This window comes from Durio zibethinus, chromosome 26 (assembly GCF_047325235.1).
Source record: "Durio zibethinus cultivar Kanyao isolate XHJ-2024 chromosome 26, ASM4732523v1, whole genome shotgun sequence".
Classification (NCBI taxonomy): Eukaryota; Viridiplantae; Streptophyta; class Magnoliopsida; order Malvales; family Malvaceae; genus Durio; species Durio zibethinus.
The window spans coordinates 750,036-767,970 of NC_143187.1; the positions used below are offsets into that span (position 1 = coordinate 750,036).

The following is a 17,935-nucleotide window of genomic DNA, read 5'->3' on the forward strand; positions in this document are numbered from 1 at the left end:
AGGTTAGGTTAGGTTAACATTGTTTTATATAATACCTATATATATATAAATATATATGTTTTTAAATTGTTTATTAAATGTGTTTGTTTGTATAAAATTATTTACATGCATTTTTTTGCATTTGTTGATTAAATTACCAAAATATATGTTTTTAAAGTGTTTATTAATTTTTTTTTATAAAATAATTTACATGCATTTTTTGCCTTTGTTGAATAAATAAAGTTTGGTAGTATAAAAATAAAAATTAGATTAATGAAATTAGTAAGAGAAGTTGATTACTATTTGAATAGCAGTTGATTGTTTCTTTTTATTTACATTTTATCTCAAATTTTGCTTGAGAAGTTAGGGGGTATTTAAATATTACAATTTTAAATATGATTGTAGATATATATAGAGTTATTTTGATAATATTTAATTTAGTATTAAATTTATTTATTTATATTGGATTTTGATTTATAGGCTTATAGTTGTGTTATATATATTTATCTCTTTTAAAATTTTAATGTTTCTTGACAAACATCATGAAAATTTCTTTTATGTTTATATTTTTTGAGACATTGAAATTAATCTTTGATGATGGTAAAACTTTTTTTTATTATGTATTTTTATATTTATCATATTATATTTTTAAATTTTATTTTATTTTATTATAAATAATAAATGATAAAAACTCAAAATTCATAAAAAAACACAACTTATTTCAAACTCACATTAGATAAAACAACCAGATTATACATCACTTGGACCCTGAATTGGGGCCCAAAAGGAGAAGTTAATTTTCCCAAAATAAAATGGACTTTTGGGTCAAGCTCAAACTGGATCGGATCCTGGCAACCAGGTTGGGTCAGCCCAATTATTCTCAGTTTGGAGCTTAACTACAATATCATTTAATGTCGAAACTTAACTCTGATCGGACCAATTACCACCTCTTCTTACACTAATAATATCGGAATTAGGATGGTAGCGTTACCGTATGATTCAAGAAAATGGCTTTGAAAATTGGATTAATTGCTGCACCCTAAAAGGAAAAAAAAAAAAAAACGAAATAAAAAATCGAATCAATGAAAGTTTGATTTCCTGATTGATATCCATGATCCATGATCATCCCAAGAAGGTTTCTTAAATCTCATTCAATCGTGGTGTATCTGTACATGTGGTTGGTGGTGGCCACTTAAATTCTGTGGTCTTCGGATCCTCCTCTTGAGTCTCTCTCTCTGACTACAGCTCCAAGGGACCAAAAGCTCCACGTTTTGAACGATCTCTACTCATATCCAAAGTACCCAGATCAAGAAAAGCACCCAGCTTTTAGAATGATTGAAGAACAAGATGAGAAGGAGACAAAGCCACTTCATCAGGATTCAGCAGGTGGCCAGATGAGAAGGAATAACCCCAAAAAGGGTTTTCTAGAAATGATGTTAAAACCAATGCAGTGGCTGAAAATGTTGAGTGAAGAGTTGCATTGGAGCTTTGTGTTGGGAGTGGTGATAGTGTATGGAATCAGTCAGGGTTTTGGTGTGGGATTGAGTAGAGTCAGCACACAGTATTATATGAAGGATGAGCAGAAGGTACAACCGTCTCAAGCGCAGGTCTTGATTGGGATAATTCACTTTCCTTGGATTGTTAAGCCTCTTTGGGGTCTCCTTACTGATGTTGTCCCCATTCTTGGTTACCGGAGACGGCCTTATTTCATTTTTGCTGGTAAATTATGGATAACTCAAGCCATAGTTTTTGCTTTTTTATTTTTAATCTTGTTGTTTGTTTTGTTTCTTTGACTGAATATTGGTTTCTTATGAGTGGTTAGTTTCTTTGAGTATAAATTTTGAGCTATAGGATTTCACTGGTTTTTAGGTCCTTTTTGAGTGCCTTTGTTTTTTCTTTTTTTTTGGGAAAAGATGATGTTATAGGTTGTTATAAAGGAGAAATATGGGATTTTAAGGAAATGGAAATATGGGAAATGGAAAAAAAGGAAAAGAAATTCTCCTTTGATTCTCTTGTTTGTTTACTATTTCATTAATAATGTGTTTGATAAGAGGGAAATTGGAAGGAAGGAATCAGGATAGAGGAAAAGTTGGAGAGAAAAACTATTTTTCCTTGTTTGATAGAAACAAAATAGGAATAGGAAAGGAAAAGGAGTGGATTTGCAATTTCCATTCTCTCAAAACCGAATCCTTCATTTTTGAAAGGAAAATGGAAGGAAAAAGAAGTAATTCAACAAAACTAATCATTATTTATGAGTTTATATATATATTTTGGTTTCTATGTATTGCTTTAGTCCAGGAAATGCCATTGTTTCCAATTTTCAACTTGGGAGCAGATTAGCATCGCCAAGATGGCAATTGATTCATACTATCATGCAGCTTTATTGCTTTCCACCGTCTATATTCTCTTCAACTTTATATTCTATGATTTGATACATTTGAAATCACTTTTCTTGTAATGGCATCTTTGAATTGCAAGTATTGTGATTAATTCGTGAAATGTGCCCTTTATTATTTTCGTACTGCATTTGTACAACTTCATCCAACTGTTGTTATATTGTCATATTGATCTTGTGTCTTTTCTTATAATTTACTTTTCAAACGTGTATAGTACTTTTTGTTAATATGGTGTTTATAAATCCCTGATTTATCTACTAGTTGTCTTAAAATCTTAATTGAGGTCAACCATCAGTGGTGTGATTGTAATTGATGTTTTCTTTCAAATTTTAGTCCTTTAGATTGCTGTTTCGAATAAGCAGTCCACTGTTATTGCTGTTTCGAATAAGCAGTCCACTGTTAGGAGATAGAAGGTAATAAATCTAAGCTGCTCCGTTTTTCTTCTATTAGTTGGGTAGTCGTAGTTTTTCAGTGATAACTCTCTCAAAAAATGAAGAGAAGCAAGAATCTAATGCAAATATATATAAAAATCTTCTTAAAATGAAGCCCTTTCAAACTGTGATCACTTATGCTAATAACTCAAAGGTAGAAGGGTTGTTTGTTTGGGGAAATGTCAACTTAATTTGAAGGAGATTGGGAGATGAATGAGTTTAAAGAAAACAATCAGACCATAATATGCGTGTCCTAACAACAATGTACATTGATTAATTATGTTCTTGACATTTTTGCTATTGGCATTGGTGTTTTATTTACTTTTTTGTGCCCATCGATATGTTGAGTTTCCATTCTTTTCTGATGATATATCTTGTATCCCTTTCCTCTTCTTCCTGTATTCTGGAAAGAAAAGAAGAGCAAATATAAGGGCAAAGAAAGAACAGAAGATAGAAATTTGACTACCTCATTTTACGATCACTGTAAATTTTTTACAAGTTTATTTATCATTATTTCAGGGTTTCTTGGTGTGATCTCCATGCTAGTTCTATCACTCCACAAGAATTTGCATATTGCATTTGCCTTGTTATCTCTGGTGGCAGGAAGTGCTGGTATTGCAATTGCAGATGTGGCTATTGATGCCTGTGTCACACAGCATACTATAAGTCACCCTTCCCTTGCTGGTGATATGCAGAGCTTGTGTGGGATGAGCTCTTCTATTGGAGCATTGTTAGGATTCTCGCTTAGTGGCTTTTTTGTTCACCTAGCTGGAGCTAAGGTTTACTCTCTACCCAATATTTAAGTGGTTATTGATTGCAGTACTCTGGGTTATGCTGATTATCTGATTCTTTTCACATATTGGGTACAACTAACTGAAACTGATTAGGCACTCTGATCTAACAATTCCCATTCAATTATTAATTCTAAATACTATGGTGCATTCCTAACATTTAAGGAGTAAATTTAATTAAATTCTTCGGAAAAAAATAAAATCAAACTCTAAGTACCATTGAATTTCAATTATCTTTACAATACTAAAATTATTTATAAAATTTGAGAGTAGCTAATATATTAGATGATAACAAAGCATTGTAGAAAGGAATTTTGAATAATATTAAAGGGTGCTATGGTCAATCTGAAGCCAATAATAAATAAATCAATGAAATCTTAATTTTGAAAACTTTTGTATGGATACAAAAGTTTTCAAAATTAAGATTTCATTGATTTATTTATTACCTTAACGTGGCTTAATTTCTCTGATTAGAAGATTTAACTAAGTTTGAAGAGTTTGCCTCATACATAGAAGCTACTATTATTCTAGGCATGTAATCTCACAACTTGTAGTTGAAATTCAGATTTGCTCACCTAATCAAAATGTGGAATCTCTCTCTCTCTCTTTCTCTCTCTCTCAAGAATGTGCAATCTCTTGTAAATATTACTGATGTTATGCCAATATATCCATAAATAGAAGATTTTACACAGTATAGAAACTTTGGAATTAGCGTTATTTTTGGCAACCTCTGGAGTTAAGGAATTCAGTTAGTCATGTTAGGATATGGTTTCATTTATATTATTTCAAGGTTGACAATGTATTCAGTCGTACCTATTTAGGCTACAAAGTTCTTTTTGTATTGCACAAGTTATTGAAAGTGTTGCTTTTCCTGCAGGGTGTATTTGGGTTGCTTAGTATCCCTGCTAGCTTAGTTGTTTTGGTTGGGATCTTGTTGAGAGAGTCCCACATGCACAACTTTGCTTACAAAAGAGTAAGTTATCTTCTTTTCAAACTCTGTATTAATCTCTCAGTTCTTCCCTGCATATATTGAAATGTTGAAATTGAAATTAGGTAAAGGAGAAGTTTGTAGATGCTAGCAAGGTTATGTGGACAACATTGAAATGCCGGGATGTCTGGAGACCATGTTTATACATGTACTTGTCTCTTGCACTAGGCTTGCATATCCATGAAGGGATGTTCTACTGGTATACAGATGCGAAGGAGGGTCCATCTTTCTCACAGGTAGTGCCATTGCCTTTTTCCTGAGTACAAGCATGATGTTCCATTCCGTGTTTTATATTCCATATGATTCAGTAATAACACTGTATCTATGGAGGTGGCAATTGGGGGATTGTTTAAGTTGTTTGGGTTTTTCTGGTTTTGGGTCGCTTGAATTCAAGTTGTTTTAGGCTCAAGTTTTTTTCATTACATATAGGTGACTTTTTTTTTTGATAGATTATATCCTTGACTTTAAAGTTGATTCAACTTTTTAGCTGGGTTGGGTATTTTATGGGTAAACTCATGTTATCTTTTTCCACCTATAGCAGCATGAGTTGGTCTTGTTTTGGTCATTTTGGATTAAGGTTGCTTGGTTTAGGTTATTTTAAATTCAAGGTGTTATTTTCTCACTTTATTTTAAGTCACTTTGGGTTGGGTAGAGTTGGTTGGCCAATTCATTTCAATCAGTGGAGATGGGTCAGGTTTTGCCACCTCTCTAGGTACATGTATTGATACAAGCATACATATATATCTTAATAACTGGCAGATATTTTGTGAAGTGCATAAAATTTCAAGATTTTCTTTTCTTTTTTCTTTTTTGAATATATATCACAGTTAGTGTGTGTTTATATTTTTTGTTAGTCTTTTCTTGGCACCTTTTTACTTGTGTATGCTTCCATATTTTAAGTCAATTTTGTGTTCATGATATTTTGATTATTTAATTTCTGAATTATAGAATAACCTTGAGTAGTCAACATGAAAAACTTATAGAATTTGATTTAGACATTTTGACCTTTTTTTTGTTTATCTATAATAAATCTTTTAGTTGTAAGCTGCAATCTGTATGCTTTTTGCAGGAGGTTATTGGATCCATATTCTCTGTTGGTGCTGTGGGCTCACTTTTTGGGGTCCTTCTTTACCAAAACTTGTTGAAGAACCATCCTTTTCGTGATATACTTTTCTGGGCCCAGCTCCTGTATGGTATGTCTGGATTGCTAGATTTAGCATTGGTGTTGCGTATAAATTTGAAACTAGGTATGCCGGATTATTTCTTTGTGGTGATTGATGAAGCTGTTTCTCGTATGATTGGGCGTATTAAATGGATGCCTTTTCTTGTACTCAGCTCCAAGCTTTGCCCAGCTGGTATAGAAGGCACTTTCTTCGCTCTAATCATGTCAATTGATCATGTAGGGTTGCTTTCATCAGCTTGGTCTGGAGGCCTAGTGCTCCACATGTTGAATGTTACACGAACACAATTTGACAACCTTTGGATAGCTATTGTTATCCGGAGCCTGTTAAGACTTATTCCAATTGGATTCCTATTTCTGATACCTAGAAGTGACCCCAACTTGTCCATCCTTCCATCTGAGATGTTGAGGACAAAAAGGGGCAATGATGTACTTGAACCAGACAATATTGAAATGGCCTCCCTTGTGAATAGCATCTGACTAGTAACTGCTTGTATTAAGGCAGAACTTACAGAAAGAACAATAAGAAATGAGAAATATTGGTTATCGTATCGTCTAGTCGGGCCTCTCCAAAAGTAAACATCCTGTTTTCGTGCTGGACAGTTTTTATAATTATCTTTAGAATGTAAGAGTACTTAGGTCTGCGAGGATGTGCTATTTTTTGTTCCAAACCACTACGTTTCCCAAGGTAATGCACTTGGACCTTGGTTGCCTTAGAATTTATTCTTCTTTGAAGTTGCTATTAAGCTCTCAATAAGGGCAAAAATCATTTGCTGAAGTATCCGACGGTGTGCTCAAGAACAATTATTCAGAGTTCAGCCAATATGGAAATTCTCACTTTACTCGATGCCCTTTCTGCATGAAACATTGGAATACTAAGGAAGCATTGGAAATTCAGAGTTCAGACATATTTATTTATACGAAACTGTCAATTTCACTGTGACAATTTCACTATATTCAGCAGGTTCTCTCTCTCTCTCTCCCCTTGAATTTTATTGATTTCTTCTACCATCTTTTCAGTAAAATCACTGATCCATGCTCTAGGATGTGCATCTACCGCACTCCGACCGCACTCCGATTGAACTAGTTAAGTGTTTATTGTGTTATTAGATGCATTTAGGAACAAAAGGAAATGAAATTATTATATTCTCAATGCTTTATCAGAGACTACTAAAACTGATTTTCCACACCTGAAGTCTTTCTTTATATTTGAAGCAAATCTTACAAATATAAAATTGGACTCTTGCTCCTAATGAGGAAATTCTTTCATGCAACCCCCCCCCCCCCCCACCCCCCCCAAAAAAAAAAAAAAGAAAACCCTTTTTAACCATTAACCGAGCACAATCAGGATGTCTTGAGTGGGCTATCGTAATTTCTATACCTTCTGTATAAATGTGAACTAAGAAAAGATGCTAGGGTATCCAACGGCTGCGGACCGGTACCAGCTTTTCTGCTTATGTGAAACTGCAACTTTCCTGGGCAAAGCCCAACTTAGACTCTTTTGTATCGTATGTAACCCTTTGGTTTCTTTGCTGATAATTTGCAATAATACCGATTTCATCTTTGAATGAGAGGCTCGCAAGAGCCAAACAAACCTGAGATGCATCAGTCTTTACAAAGTAAAAGACCCCAGTGATATCCACATTCATCTCGGCATTACCCTCAAATTGCAATTTGATTATAGGCACGTCCACATCTTGGTATGCACTAAGGTTAAAGCAAGTATCCAAGATGGAGAAAGCTGGTGCTGTAGGAAAACCTGAAAATTGTTTCAGAAACTCTGCCTTGACGGCCTTGTAAATTGTTGGAGGAAGCCTTGTGATAACCGTCCCAGAATCTATTATCGTTACAGCTTTCCCAAAACTTGAATCTTGTAGTGTCACCCCACCAACATTGACACCAGTAAGGTTGAGGAAATAAAAAGTTGATAGCTGTGAATTTGGAATCATTCTAGTGTAAGAAATGGGGCTTGAAGTATTGTAAACTGAAGAATTGCCTCCCAAAACTAACGAACCTGAAGCCCCAGCTTGTGTCGATGGCAGACAATAGGAGAAAAACCCTCCAAACATTGCAGAAGTTTGAGAAACCAGAGAGATAGAACCCTGTCCGAGACCCATGAGACCAGAAGCTCCACCAAAAAGGCCTTTATTGTTCCTGCCACAGCCAAATACAAAATTGTCCACCGGAGTGTTGCCTAGATTGAGATGATCATGAGCTAGTTCACCGCGAGTGTAAGATCCGTCACCATAGCTAACAACATAGTTACAGGTTGTTAGGTTGTTCCCACAGTTTCGTGTATTCCCGGTAGCAAATGCAGACTGACAGGTTGATGAATTACATAAAACCGTTTGGTAGGAAGGAGATGCAGAAGGGTTGAAAAGAGGTTCCTTTTGGTTATAACATGATTTGCATGGCTGGCATTGAACCCAAGTCAAATCACTTCCAGTATCAACAATCACTGTCATGTTTCGACCACCTAATTCAACTGTAACAATGTAATTTAATGTTCCAATTTCTACACCAGAAGTTAAGGGGATTCGAGTGTCAGAAACATCTTCTGTTTTGGCAGAATCCATGTTTTTGATTCGGGCTTGCAATGACTGAACTCTTAGATCATCCAAAATCAAGCGTTTCTGCAGCAACTTGTTCCAGTCTTCGACGCCTCCATAACAATTTTCCCGGTGCTTCATTTCCAATATAGTTGCACCTTTCTCCTTTCCTAAACATTAAAAATTAAAAGGGGAAAGGAGTCATATTTGAAGCATATATTGTGCTAACCATAATCAAACATCTAATTTTGAACGAAGAAAGATCATAGTATAATAATGGCAAAAAGCAAAATAAATATTAACTCAATCGGTTCGTGCAATCACTCTTAAAAGTGACATTCATTAAGTTAAAATCCGAATCCAACACTTATATTCTTTTTCCCTTATTCTCATAGCCTCTTTGAGAGAAAAAAAAAGTATATAAAGCAAAAGGTTGATATGCAAGAAAAGGCGGACATGGATTCGATTGAATCCTATCCATTGACCTAAAGCGGTCGAGACATCACTAAGCAACTTGTTTAAAAGAGAAGTGAGACCCTTTAAAGCACACATAAGCCAATTATAGATTACATAATCTAATCAAAAAAGCAAAGTTAATAGATAAGCTTAAAGTACAGTTAGTTTTCCTCCCTGGAGGAGAGAAAGAGAATGAAAAAGAGAAGGCAATAATGGTTGCTTCCCACAAGGCATGAAAGCAGTAACGGATCCTAGCAAAAAGAGAAAGCATAGGTTGAAATACTGATCCCAAGGTGGAAAATGAAATAATGGGGACCTTTGGCCAACAGTGTAATGACTCTTTCTCATTTGTCTGCTTAAAAAAAAAAACAACTCTTACAAACTCACTTGATTTCTGAGACAAACAACTTGAAGCATCCCTTTGTTGTTTCCATTGAAAGTGTTGTTGCAGCTTGAGGAGCTTCTTCTCACCAAAACAGTGAACCCCATTGTGAAGAATGAGAAGGAAAACAAGAAGTGAAAGCATAAATGAGAAAAGGGTCATTCCTTTCAACATTGCTGAGGACACTGAAGACAGAAAAAGAAAGAAAAAGCAGACAGAGAGAAGGTGAAGTAGTAAAATGAAGAGAGAAAGAGAGAAGAGAAGAAGAGATTCTTGGGTGTTGGAGTTTGGCAAGAGAACAAAAGAGGAAGGGCTGGCTAAAGGTCCCACTGGTGCATGAGAAATTATTGGGGATTCACGTGCAAATACTAGGGAGAGAAAAAAAAAAAGTCGTGTTTTCTTGGTGCAATGCTTGGTGAAACAAAACAACTTGTCTTGTGATTGATATTTTCGAAGTCATACCCTTATGGAAAATTATTACATGTTTATGAAAATGGAAAACAAATTAATTTTTTATTGGTCTTGTGAGTTTTAATTTGTTGCATGATAAAGACTTTTCTCTTCACGGGATCATATGTTACAGGCATTTTTTGTGTGTTTTCTGTTTTGATGTTCCCCCTTAATTTGCTCTTTTAGTGGAAGTGGAAGTGGAATATATATATATATATATATATATATATATATATATATATATATATATCAATTGGATGCCGTTTTTGGGCTATATATTTGCTCAAGTTCTGCCAGTTAAAGGAAAACAATCATCTTTAATTGTAACCATGTATTTGGTTTAAAGTAGTTTCACAGTTAATGGAGTTTAAATTTAACATGGAACGACGATTGTAATTAATTTATAGTAGTTTAGAGTTATGCCATTTAGTTGGAAAGTGATCCCACTTTCACAGCATTTTATAATTAATTTGCTACTATTACTTAACGATTCATTTGAAATGTAGAGATATTACATGAATTATAGACTAAAAGTTTGATAAAAAAAATGAAAAATCATGGAATAAACACTAGTATATGTATTAATTGTGCTTTACACCAAAAATCATAGCTTATTTTTTATACTATTTTATGAGCATGTATTAATTGATCGTATATATCAACTTAAAATTAATTAATCATACCAAAAAAAAGAAAATTCTTGTTTGAAAGAAAAATACTAATAATTTTATATAAGATTTATATTATAAAGATAGAAAAGTTATTTTTCTTCAAAATATTCAATCAAGGGAGGTTGTTGATTATTAATTAATGGTGTTATTCTATATATATATATATATATATATATGTTAAGTTTTGAATTTTTTATAATTTTATATTTAAGTTAAATTTTTTATTTTTTAACAGTCAAATTGTTTGAAATTTTTTATAATTTTTATTTATTAACAGTCAGATTAAGATTGGATTCTTAAAACCCATGTTTGTTTAATTCTTCTCACTCGTTAATTCTTTTGAATTTGTCATATAGTAGTAGTACATCGATGTGTTTCATGCTTATTTATTAAGTAGTTTTAGACCAAGTGTCTTCAGTTACCGTCAAAAGTGTTTACAATTAAAGCAAGTTGTGGATATTTTTAAAAAAACGAAAAATAAGAAAAAGCTTGTGGTCGGCATCGGGATAAGGCACTCGTACTAGTTGGCCCAAGTTGTATCACCACTCTCAAATATTTTTCAATTAATTTATGATGGTCGGTATGCAGTACGAACAATTATATTTTAGTATTTATTTAAAGTATTATTTAAAAAAAGCTTGCATTTAATATATTGTTTTCACTAAATGCAAGACAAGAAATTTGTTTCATTCGCCTGGCAAAAATGGCTTAAACAGATGACCATGTCAACAACAGTGCGCTAATCAGCGTTGAGATTTGAAGTTCACGGAGGGCAAAGGAAGGAAACACAACATACAACAGCAATAAGCTTTAAATTCAACAAACAAATATCGCTTATGGTTCATACTCTGTGACAGCAACAACTACCAAACCACTCTTTTTAATACGCTATACACGTAGTTCAGTAGTATTCCGACCCTGCATAAGTCGTGGAATGAGATAATCATCTGCATCTGGCAACTCGTAGCCTATTGAGACTCTTGCTACTAAAAATGCACATCGGCAATTTGTATTCTTCATTATTTTGAGATCAATCAAAAGAGGTTTGCTTTGCAAAGTTTTCACTACCACTTTCTACGACTAGTTGATCTTTTGTCGGCAGATAGAAACCTGGGAAGGCTTAATAAACTATTAACCCTAGTAATACCTTCCAAGGCTGACCACTCATCATTAGCAACTGAAATGCACTCGGCTAGACTCCTCTTTGACTGGCCGGGCAACTTTGAAGACAAACTTTCCTCTGTTGGTTCAGTTACAGGCACAATCTCTGTAGAACCTTGAAATGTACCAGATTGTCCAAGACTTAATGTCTGAGAATCTCCCTTGTTATCATCAATAGCCATCATTCTCTCTTCCGATTCCTTAGGAATCGTTGTCATGTCATTTTCTTCCACAGCTCCATTACTTGCGAGCAAATGTTCCAGAAAGAGGCATACAACAGCGCAATCATCATTCTTAGAAGTAGGGTACTTAAGCCTCCATGCTCGCGTAGCACAGTCTACAAGAGCCCTGGCAGCTGTTGTGCGACTAGGGGCTGAAGCCACAATATCGATGGCTTCCTTATTTGAAAGGACATCCCAAACCTGTGCCAAAATTATAAACCAGATTTCAGATAATTTATAGTAAGCCCAGGGAGAAAAAAAACAAATTTGTCATTCAGATGACAGGCATTTTTTCTTCCCCTGCCATTTGCTTCATCTATGCACATTGTCACATGGTGGCAACATAAAGATTATATGCCAAAACCAAGGCGGAAGGGAGAGCATTTATAAACGGACTTGCCTACAGGCTAGAATGAAAAAAATGGTTACCCAGCAGCATAAAATTTTCTAGCAAACTAGTTTGATGTACTAGAGGATGAAGATACCCCATCAGTGGCAAGAATAATGAACTCATCTCTTTCAGAAAGGCGGTGATAGAAAACATCTGGGGCAGAAATCAAACCAAAATCTTTCAGACAGAAGTCCCCAAAAGCTCTAGCCATTGCCAAACCAGGTGAGTCATTATTGGGCAACCATACACGTGCAACCTCAGGCTCATCTTGCAAGGCAAAGACCCTTCCCTTGCATTGCTGAATTCTAGCAGCTTCCCCTAAACATAAATATTTCAAGAATTATTAGTACTGCACATATATGTACGGTAATTATTCAAATAGGTTAGCACAAGCTATCATTGTTATTTTGACTGAAATAGAGGGAAAGCCTCTTTTTGTGTGTGTGTATGAGAGAGAGAGAGAGAGAGAGAGAGAGACTTGGCAAATCAGGCTTCAAGTCAACAGTCAATTGTACAGCAATCAAAGAATCATCTTTGTCTCTTACTGCCAGCACTGCTCTTGAGTCACCAACATTTCCAATGACAAGATCCTGACCCTAGAAAGCCATATTGGTCATAAGATTAATGGTTAGATGATGTGAAATGAAGTTCTGAGATATCTCAAAGGAAAATTATAAGGAACACTGTACTACACGTACAATGCAAAGATGCTAGCATGCACAATTTAACAAAGTTCAAATCCTAAATTTCGCTACACAGATTAATCTATTTTCCATTTACGATACATGAACATTTGCAGCAAATTTTGGAAATACTTCCCTTCCTTCATTTAGAAAAATAATCCAAATCTGTTAACTATCTAAATTGTAAAAGTTTTAAGCTAGGTAATACATCTCAAAGCTCGATTAACAGATCCAAAGAGATGACTGAGTTTGAATTTTAGTTCATGTCATGACTAATACCTGCTTCACCAAAGTAACAGCAGTCGTCCCACTGCAGAAACAATCGATTGTTGGATGCAACTGTAACTTCTTATCCATCAACTTGAAAGCCTTTAACATAGACTGTTTAAGAGGTAAATACATCTCCGGGAGTTGTTCATTTTCTTCAATCTCCAACATCTCACAGCACTCATCATCCATGCTCAACGATGAAGTATCCTCGGAGATAGTGCTTTCAGGCGCATTTTCGCTCTTAATGAGACTGCTCTGATCACCAGCAAGAATACCTTTCCATTGGGTACACAATATAATAGGAAGAGAATCTCGGACTTTCTTGGCAACCATATGACCATAAGGACCATGACCATCAAACACACCACAGAATATTGTATCACTTCTCGAACTGAAATTCTATTATAGAAACATTGAAACCAAGTCTTCACATAGTGATGCCATAGAGGAAAAAGAGGAAATAAATAAATGTTTTTTATCTAAAGAAAGAAAATTAATATATAAAATACTCAATTTAAATGACAATGATAGAGAAGTCTCATAAAAGAAAATGACACAGCGAAAAACACTATGCAGAAAAAATCATAGGCGCTAAGTCTAACCTCCCAAACAAGCATGGCATCCTGATTGGTCCCTTTCTTCCCCTGTTGGGTATACAAGCATGCAACCTTGCTGGCACCATTCAGAAACATTCTCCCTGATATACAAAGGAGCTCTGCCTCAACCATGGGCACTAACCCGCTTGATTTCTTCCTCCATCTCTCTGACCCTTGCCTTTGCTTCTGCTTGTTGGATGTTGTGAATGCATCTGTGACTTGGCCATCCCTCGTGCTGCCACTTTTTCCTTTGGCTACAGATGAGCAGCAAGAACCCATCTCAAAGTCCTAAGTCCCAGATGAATTAAAACAAAATCAAAATCCACACCAAGCATCGAAATTGCCCTCATCCTTATTAATAACAGCTTTTACCAGTATTTACATCATTAAAATTTGGCATTAGGATTTAGAAGGTTAAAAGAGAGTTAACCTGACAAAGAAAGAGACAGAGATAGACAGATATCGAAGCATTTAGGGAGTAACCAAGTGCCTCACAAGCATCTCATTGCTGGCTCATCATCATCCATAGCTGAACACATTTTCCTATGATCACCTGTGAATTATCTAAGGAGTGCCAATAGATAGTGCCCACTGTAAAATACCTCCTCCACTACCCACTCTATTTACATCAATCTGAAAAAGGGGTTAATACTTAAGATGTTAATTAGATAAAAAGCAAACAATTAAATAAAAAATTGCCCTGCCCAAAAATCAAAAAAGAAAAAAAAAAGGAAAAAGGGAAATATAAACATTTTCAAAAATTCAAAACAATTAAATAAAAAAAACCTGCAGCAAAGCACAAGCAAAATTTTTAGTTATGTTATAATTGATGCTATATTTTAATTATTTTCCATTACAAATCAATTATAAAGTTGATGTTTACCTTTTGTTTTTTGCTTTATGGCAATTTAAAAAAAAAAAAACATGTAGCAAAAGCACCAATCAAATTGAGTACAAAATACTGACAATTTGGGACATGAAGCCTATTTTCTTCAAATGTATGTTAATAGTCATTTTCTAAATGGATTCCAATTACTTTTAATAAATGCATATCTGTTTGATGTTTTAATTATAAAGTGGTGTTAAGAGTCAATATAAAATTTTAATGTAATCTTTCTATTGGGGGAAATTTAATTATGAATTAGTATCATTTGCATTTGAATTGATTTAGTTGATATTTCTTAGTACGAATGATCTGTAGGTACCTTTAATTTTCAATTGCCACATTAATAGATTGACAATTTTTCTTTTTCAAACCATTGTTTCAAGACATCCCAACAAAAGAATAACTTGGTTGTTGAGATAATAGACTACTGAAATTTAGCAAGTACTGTTTCTTATATTTTTATAGGAAAATACTATTTGTCCCACCACTTTTGTCTCAAATTTTTGCACTCCATATCATATAATTATTGGTTTGATTGTAATATCTTATTTATAAATTAGTTGATTTATCCATGAACTAGTAGACCCTATATTTGAATTTGTCCAATAATTATATTTCATGCCAAGGAGTACAAAAATTTGAGACAAAATTGATAGGGCAAATAGCAAGACTCATTTTATAACATAAGTTTATGCATCTCTTTAAATTTAGAACAAAATGCATGAAGCAAAAAATTTTTAAGCATCTTCCTAAAGGATTCCCTGATTTTTCAAGAGTATTGCTAATGGGTACCCAAGTTAAGTAGCTTTAAATACTACCACCTGCCAGCCAACATTTTTATCAATTAAAAAAAAAAAAATCACAACCAAACTAATTATGGTCTTCAAAAGCTTTTAACTTTCTCCAAAATGCCTTTCAATATCTTTCTTTTTTATATGTTTGTGTCTCTTCCATCTTCCTTAATTAAAAAGTTAAATTCGAATAAGACTAAAATAGAATTTCAAATATTTCTTCTCTTTCCTCCCAAAAAGCCACTCCAAGGACATAGTAATAAAGTGGGAGGCATTGAAATAGCCTCTGTGGTACAATACAAACTATTCAGTCGTTTTTGTGTATTATATCATTCTTACCTTCTCCAAATATTATTAGCATTTCATACCTACTAAAGTGATTTTTAAACCGCATCAAACTGTTTAAAAATTAACACTCTTTATATTATATTTTATCTTCTTAATTATTTTTTTACATGATTAGCATAATAATTTTTTTTCCTAGAAAGAAATTTTATTTGTTGTTTATAAGGATAATATTACGTGCTAGAATAATTATTATGTTGTAGCTTAGCTTCTCATGGAGAAAGATATTGAAGGGCATTTTGAAGGAAAGAGGGAAAAGTTCAATGCTTAGAAAGACCACGATTAATCTAGTAATTTTTCTTTCACCAAAAAAAAAAAAAAAAATGGTGGCACATACTAGTATTTAAAGCTCCTTAAATGGGTGCCTCATTAGCAAAACCCATTTTTTTTAATTATCTACATTTTAGGCAAGCTATGTTCTTGGAAATCACATCAAGAATTTCTTTCAAATTGAGTATTTTATAGTTCAATAAAGTTTTATTGGATTTCAAATTTCATACATTAACAAATTTCATACATTAACAAATTTCTTGCACTTCGCTTAGTCATACTTCATTTGACTTCATAGGCAGCTTCGGCTATTCTAACTAAAGTTAATTGAATGACTGATTCTTTAAGTAAAGAATAAGAATTAATAATCTAATTTCAGTCTTAATATTATTGAACAATATAGATCTATTACTATTATCATATAGTAATTTTATGTAATTGTAGATGATTCTCTTTTACAAAGAAAAAAAAGGCGGAATGTTGAGAGTTGTTAAAGTTTCAGCCGCACAAACTCATCTATTATGCTGAGGGTTGTTAAAGTTACAACATTTTATGAACCGCACTACAGCCACATTTGGAGCCAAAAGCCACTAGAGAGTCTAAAGTCTAGTGGCTTTTGGCCTCCGAATGTGGCTCTAGTGCATTAGGGACCATCTCCACCACACCGTGCCATCTTACAGTTGGGTGCATAACTATGCCGTCAATTAAGATCAATTCCATACAAGACAAATTGATTCTTACTTTAAGCATAGGATTAACATGAGTCAGAGAAAGAAATTAATAACAGGTCCAAAATCATAAGTAATTCCTCTTCTCAAAGCCTTACCCATCGAGACATAAATGAGGCATGAATATCTAACCAACTACTGAGAGACCTAATTAACTGCATTCATAGCATTAGCGGTACCCACATCACCTAAATCATTTAAAGTGGCTAAAGGAGCATGACTCATATATTACGTAGAGTTGTACTGCCTTCTTTCAATGGCCTTCATCGATATGATTTCTTTTAGTATTAAGTGTGATATAAATCAATTAAACTAATATTAACCAAAAAAATAAAGCGAAAATGTATAATTTTCAAGTAACTCAAAGAGAATCTAAAGCCGGGATCATCAAATTCGCTAATAATTTTAAAAATATCTAAAGAAAAAAGAAGAACAAGAGAAAGAAATCAATAACCTTGAGAATCTAACTGCAGCAGCAAAGCTTGAAAAAAAAAAAAAAAACTTAGGGCTCCGATTCTCGTTTAACCTTAAAATTCGAAAGCCAGTATTCAGAAATCTACGCAACAAGGTAGAGACTTTCTTCGGAAAGAAGGAAGAAAAATTTGAAATACCTTGTTCGAGGTATGAGAAATTAAGAAAGCTTTGTCGGCAGCAAAGATTGAGGTCCAGTTCGACTATTGACTGAGGATGATTTCAAAAGTTTGAAGAAAGTAAGAAATTTGGAGAGAAGGAATTGATAGCAGAATCAATTTTTAGGGTTTTTGAGCAAAATAGGAGAAGCTTGGTGGTTTGTATTTAAAAAAAAAAAGAAAGAATTGTCAACTGGTGTGAAAATATTAAAAAAAAAAAAAGAAAGGCGGTTGAAATGTTGGAGTGAGTTGAGGCTGAGGACGGCTTGCTGTGCTAACTTGTTTTGTTGTGTTTTGTTGCGTGGGAAGATGCTCACTCTGTCTGCTTATTGCTCTTTCGGATAGAAATGTAAATCACATATTAATTCTCATAAATTATTTAAATTTAATTCAAATAAATTTTAAATTCAACTTATTTGTTATCTAGTCAAATTCAGTTGTCAATAATTTAATTTATCAATCAAATCAAATTTAAATATATTAATATATGACTCTAACTATTTACAAAATTAATCCAATTTTTTATTTAAATATATACTTTTATTATTTTAATTAAAATTTACATTTCTACTCACATATATATATATGTATATATATATAAAACCCTAGACACTTTTAAATATTTATTAGTTGCATTTGCTTTTTCTTTTCTCTCTTGTTTTATCTCATCCTAGCAGCTACTTCTTTCTTT

General features: G+C 33.6%; 3 protein-coding genes across 10 annotated transcripts; 1 reads left to right on the top strand and 2 right to left on the bottom strand.

Annotated features, from left to right (window-relative positions):
- The first annotated feature begins 947 nt into the window (after positions 1–947).
- LOC111274367 (putative folate-biopterin transporter 3) lies at positions 948–6,739 on the top strand. 3 transcript variants are annotated; one of them, XM_089755366.1, is made up of 6 exons: positions 948–1,698; positions 3,326–3,585; positions 4,475–4,570; positions 4,651–4,821; positions 5,655–5,832; positions 5,989–6,739. In XM_089755366.1, exons 1-6 carry the CDS (start codon positions 1,311–1,313, stop codon positions 6,243–6,245), a joined length of 1,350 nt encoding a protein of 449 aa, XP_089611492.1. In that variant the 5' UTR covers positions 948–1,310; the 3' UTR covers positions 6,246–6,739. The 3 variants fall into 3 exon arrangements, with proteins under 3 accessions (XP_089611492.1, XP_089611493.1, XP_022714705.2); XM_089755367.1 differs by having other exon boundaries at positions 949–1,698; positions 5,655–5,778; XM_022858970.2 differs by having other exon boundaries at positions 952–1,698; positions 5,655–6,739.
- A 144-nt stretch (positions 6,740–6,883) lies between these two features.
- Positions 6,884–9,436, bottom strand: LOC111275457 (aspartyl protease family protein At5g10770-like). The gene is made up of 2 exons (XM_022860835.2): positions 9,158–9,436; positions 6,884–8,484 (listed from the first exon to the last, which is right to left on the bottom strand). The coding sequence occupies exons 1-2, from the start codon at positions 9,324–9,326 to the stop codon at positions 7,220–7,222; spliced, it is 1,434 nt and encodes a 477-aa protein (XP_022716570.2). The 5' UTR covers positions 9,327–9,436; the 3' UTR covers positions 6,884–7,219.
- Positions 9,437–11,066: 1,630 nt separating this feature from the next.
- On the bottom strand, positions 11,067–17,382 carry LOC111274369 (putative protein phosphatase 2C 18). Of its 6 annotated transcripts, none has more exons than XM_022858974.2 (8): positions 17,227–17,382; positions 17,070–17,096; positions 14,026–14,228; positions 13,602–13,883; positions 13,009–13,398; positions 12,525–12,642; positions 12,141–12,364; positions 11,067–11,856 (listed from the first exon to the last, which is right to left on the bottom strand). In XM_022858974.2, exons 4-8 carry the CDS (start codon positions 13,872–13,874, stop codon positions 11,338–11,340), a joined length of 1,524 nt encoding a protein of 507 aa, XP_022714709.2. In that variant the 5' UTR covers positions 13,875–13,883; positions 14,026–14,228; positions 17,070–17,096; positions 17,227–17,382; the 3' UTR covers positions 11,067–11,337. The 6 variants fall into 6 exon arrangements, with proteins under 6 accessions (XP_022714709.2, XP_022714708.2, XP_089611109.1 ...); XM_022858973.2 differs by having other exon boundaries at positions 17,070–17,141; XM_089754983.1 differs by having other exon boundaries at positions 13,009–13,424; positions 17,070–17,141.
- Positions 17,383–17,935: the final 553 nt, after the last annotated feature.

Coding starts and splice junctions, on each gene's coding strand:
- LOC111274367 (XM_022858970.2), top strand. CDS start 1,311: ATGATTGAAGAACAAGATGAGAAGGAGACAAAGCCACTTCATCAGGAT. Junction 1,699..3,325: donor GCCTTATTTCATTTTTGCTG/GTAAATTATGGA, acceptor TCATTATTTCAG/GGTTTCTTGGTGTGATCTCC. Junction 3,586..4,474: donor TTCACCTAGCTGGAGCTAAG/GTTTACTCTCTA, acceptor CTTTTCCTGCAG/GGTGTATTTGGGTTGCTTAG.
- LOC111275457 (XM_022860835.2), bottom strand. CDS start 9,326: ATGTTGAAAGGAATGACCCTTTTCTCATTTATGCTTTCACTTCTTGTT. Junction 8,485..9,157: donor TTGTTTGTCTCAGAAATCAA/GTGAGTTTGTAA, acceptor TTTAATGTTTAG/GAAAGGAGAAAGGTGCAACT.
- LOC111274369 (XM_022858977.2), bottom strand. CDS start 13,874: ATGGGTTCTTGCTGCTCATCTGTAGCCAAAGGAAAAAGTGGCAGCACG. Junction 12,643..13,008: donor CTGTTACTTTGGTGAAGCAG/GTATTAGTCATG, acceptor ATGGCTTTCTAG/GGTCAGGATCTTGTCATTGG. Junction 11,857..12,140: donor TTATTCTTGCCACTGATGGG/GTATCTTCATCC, acceptor ATTTTGGCACAG/GTTTGGGATGTCCTTTCAAA.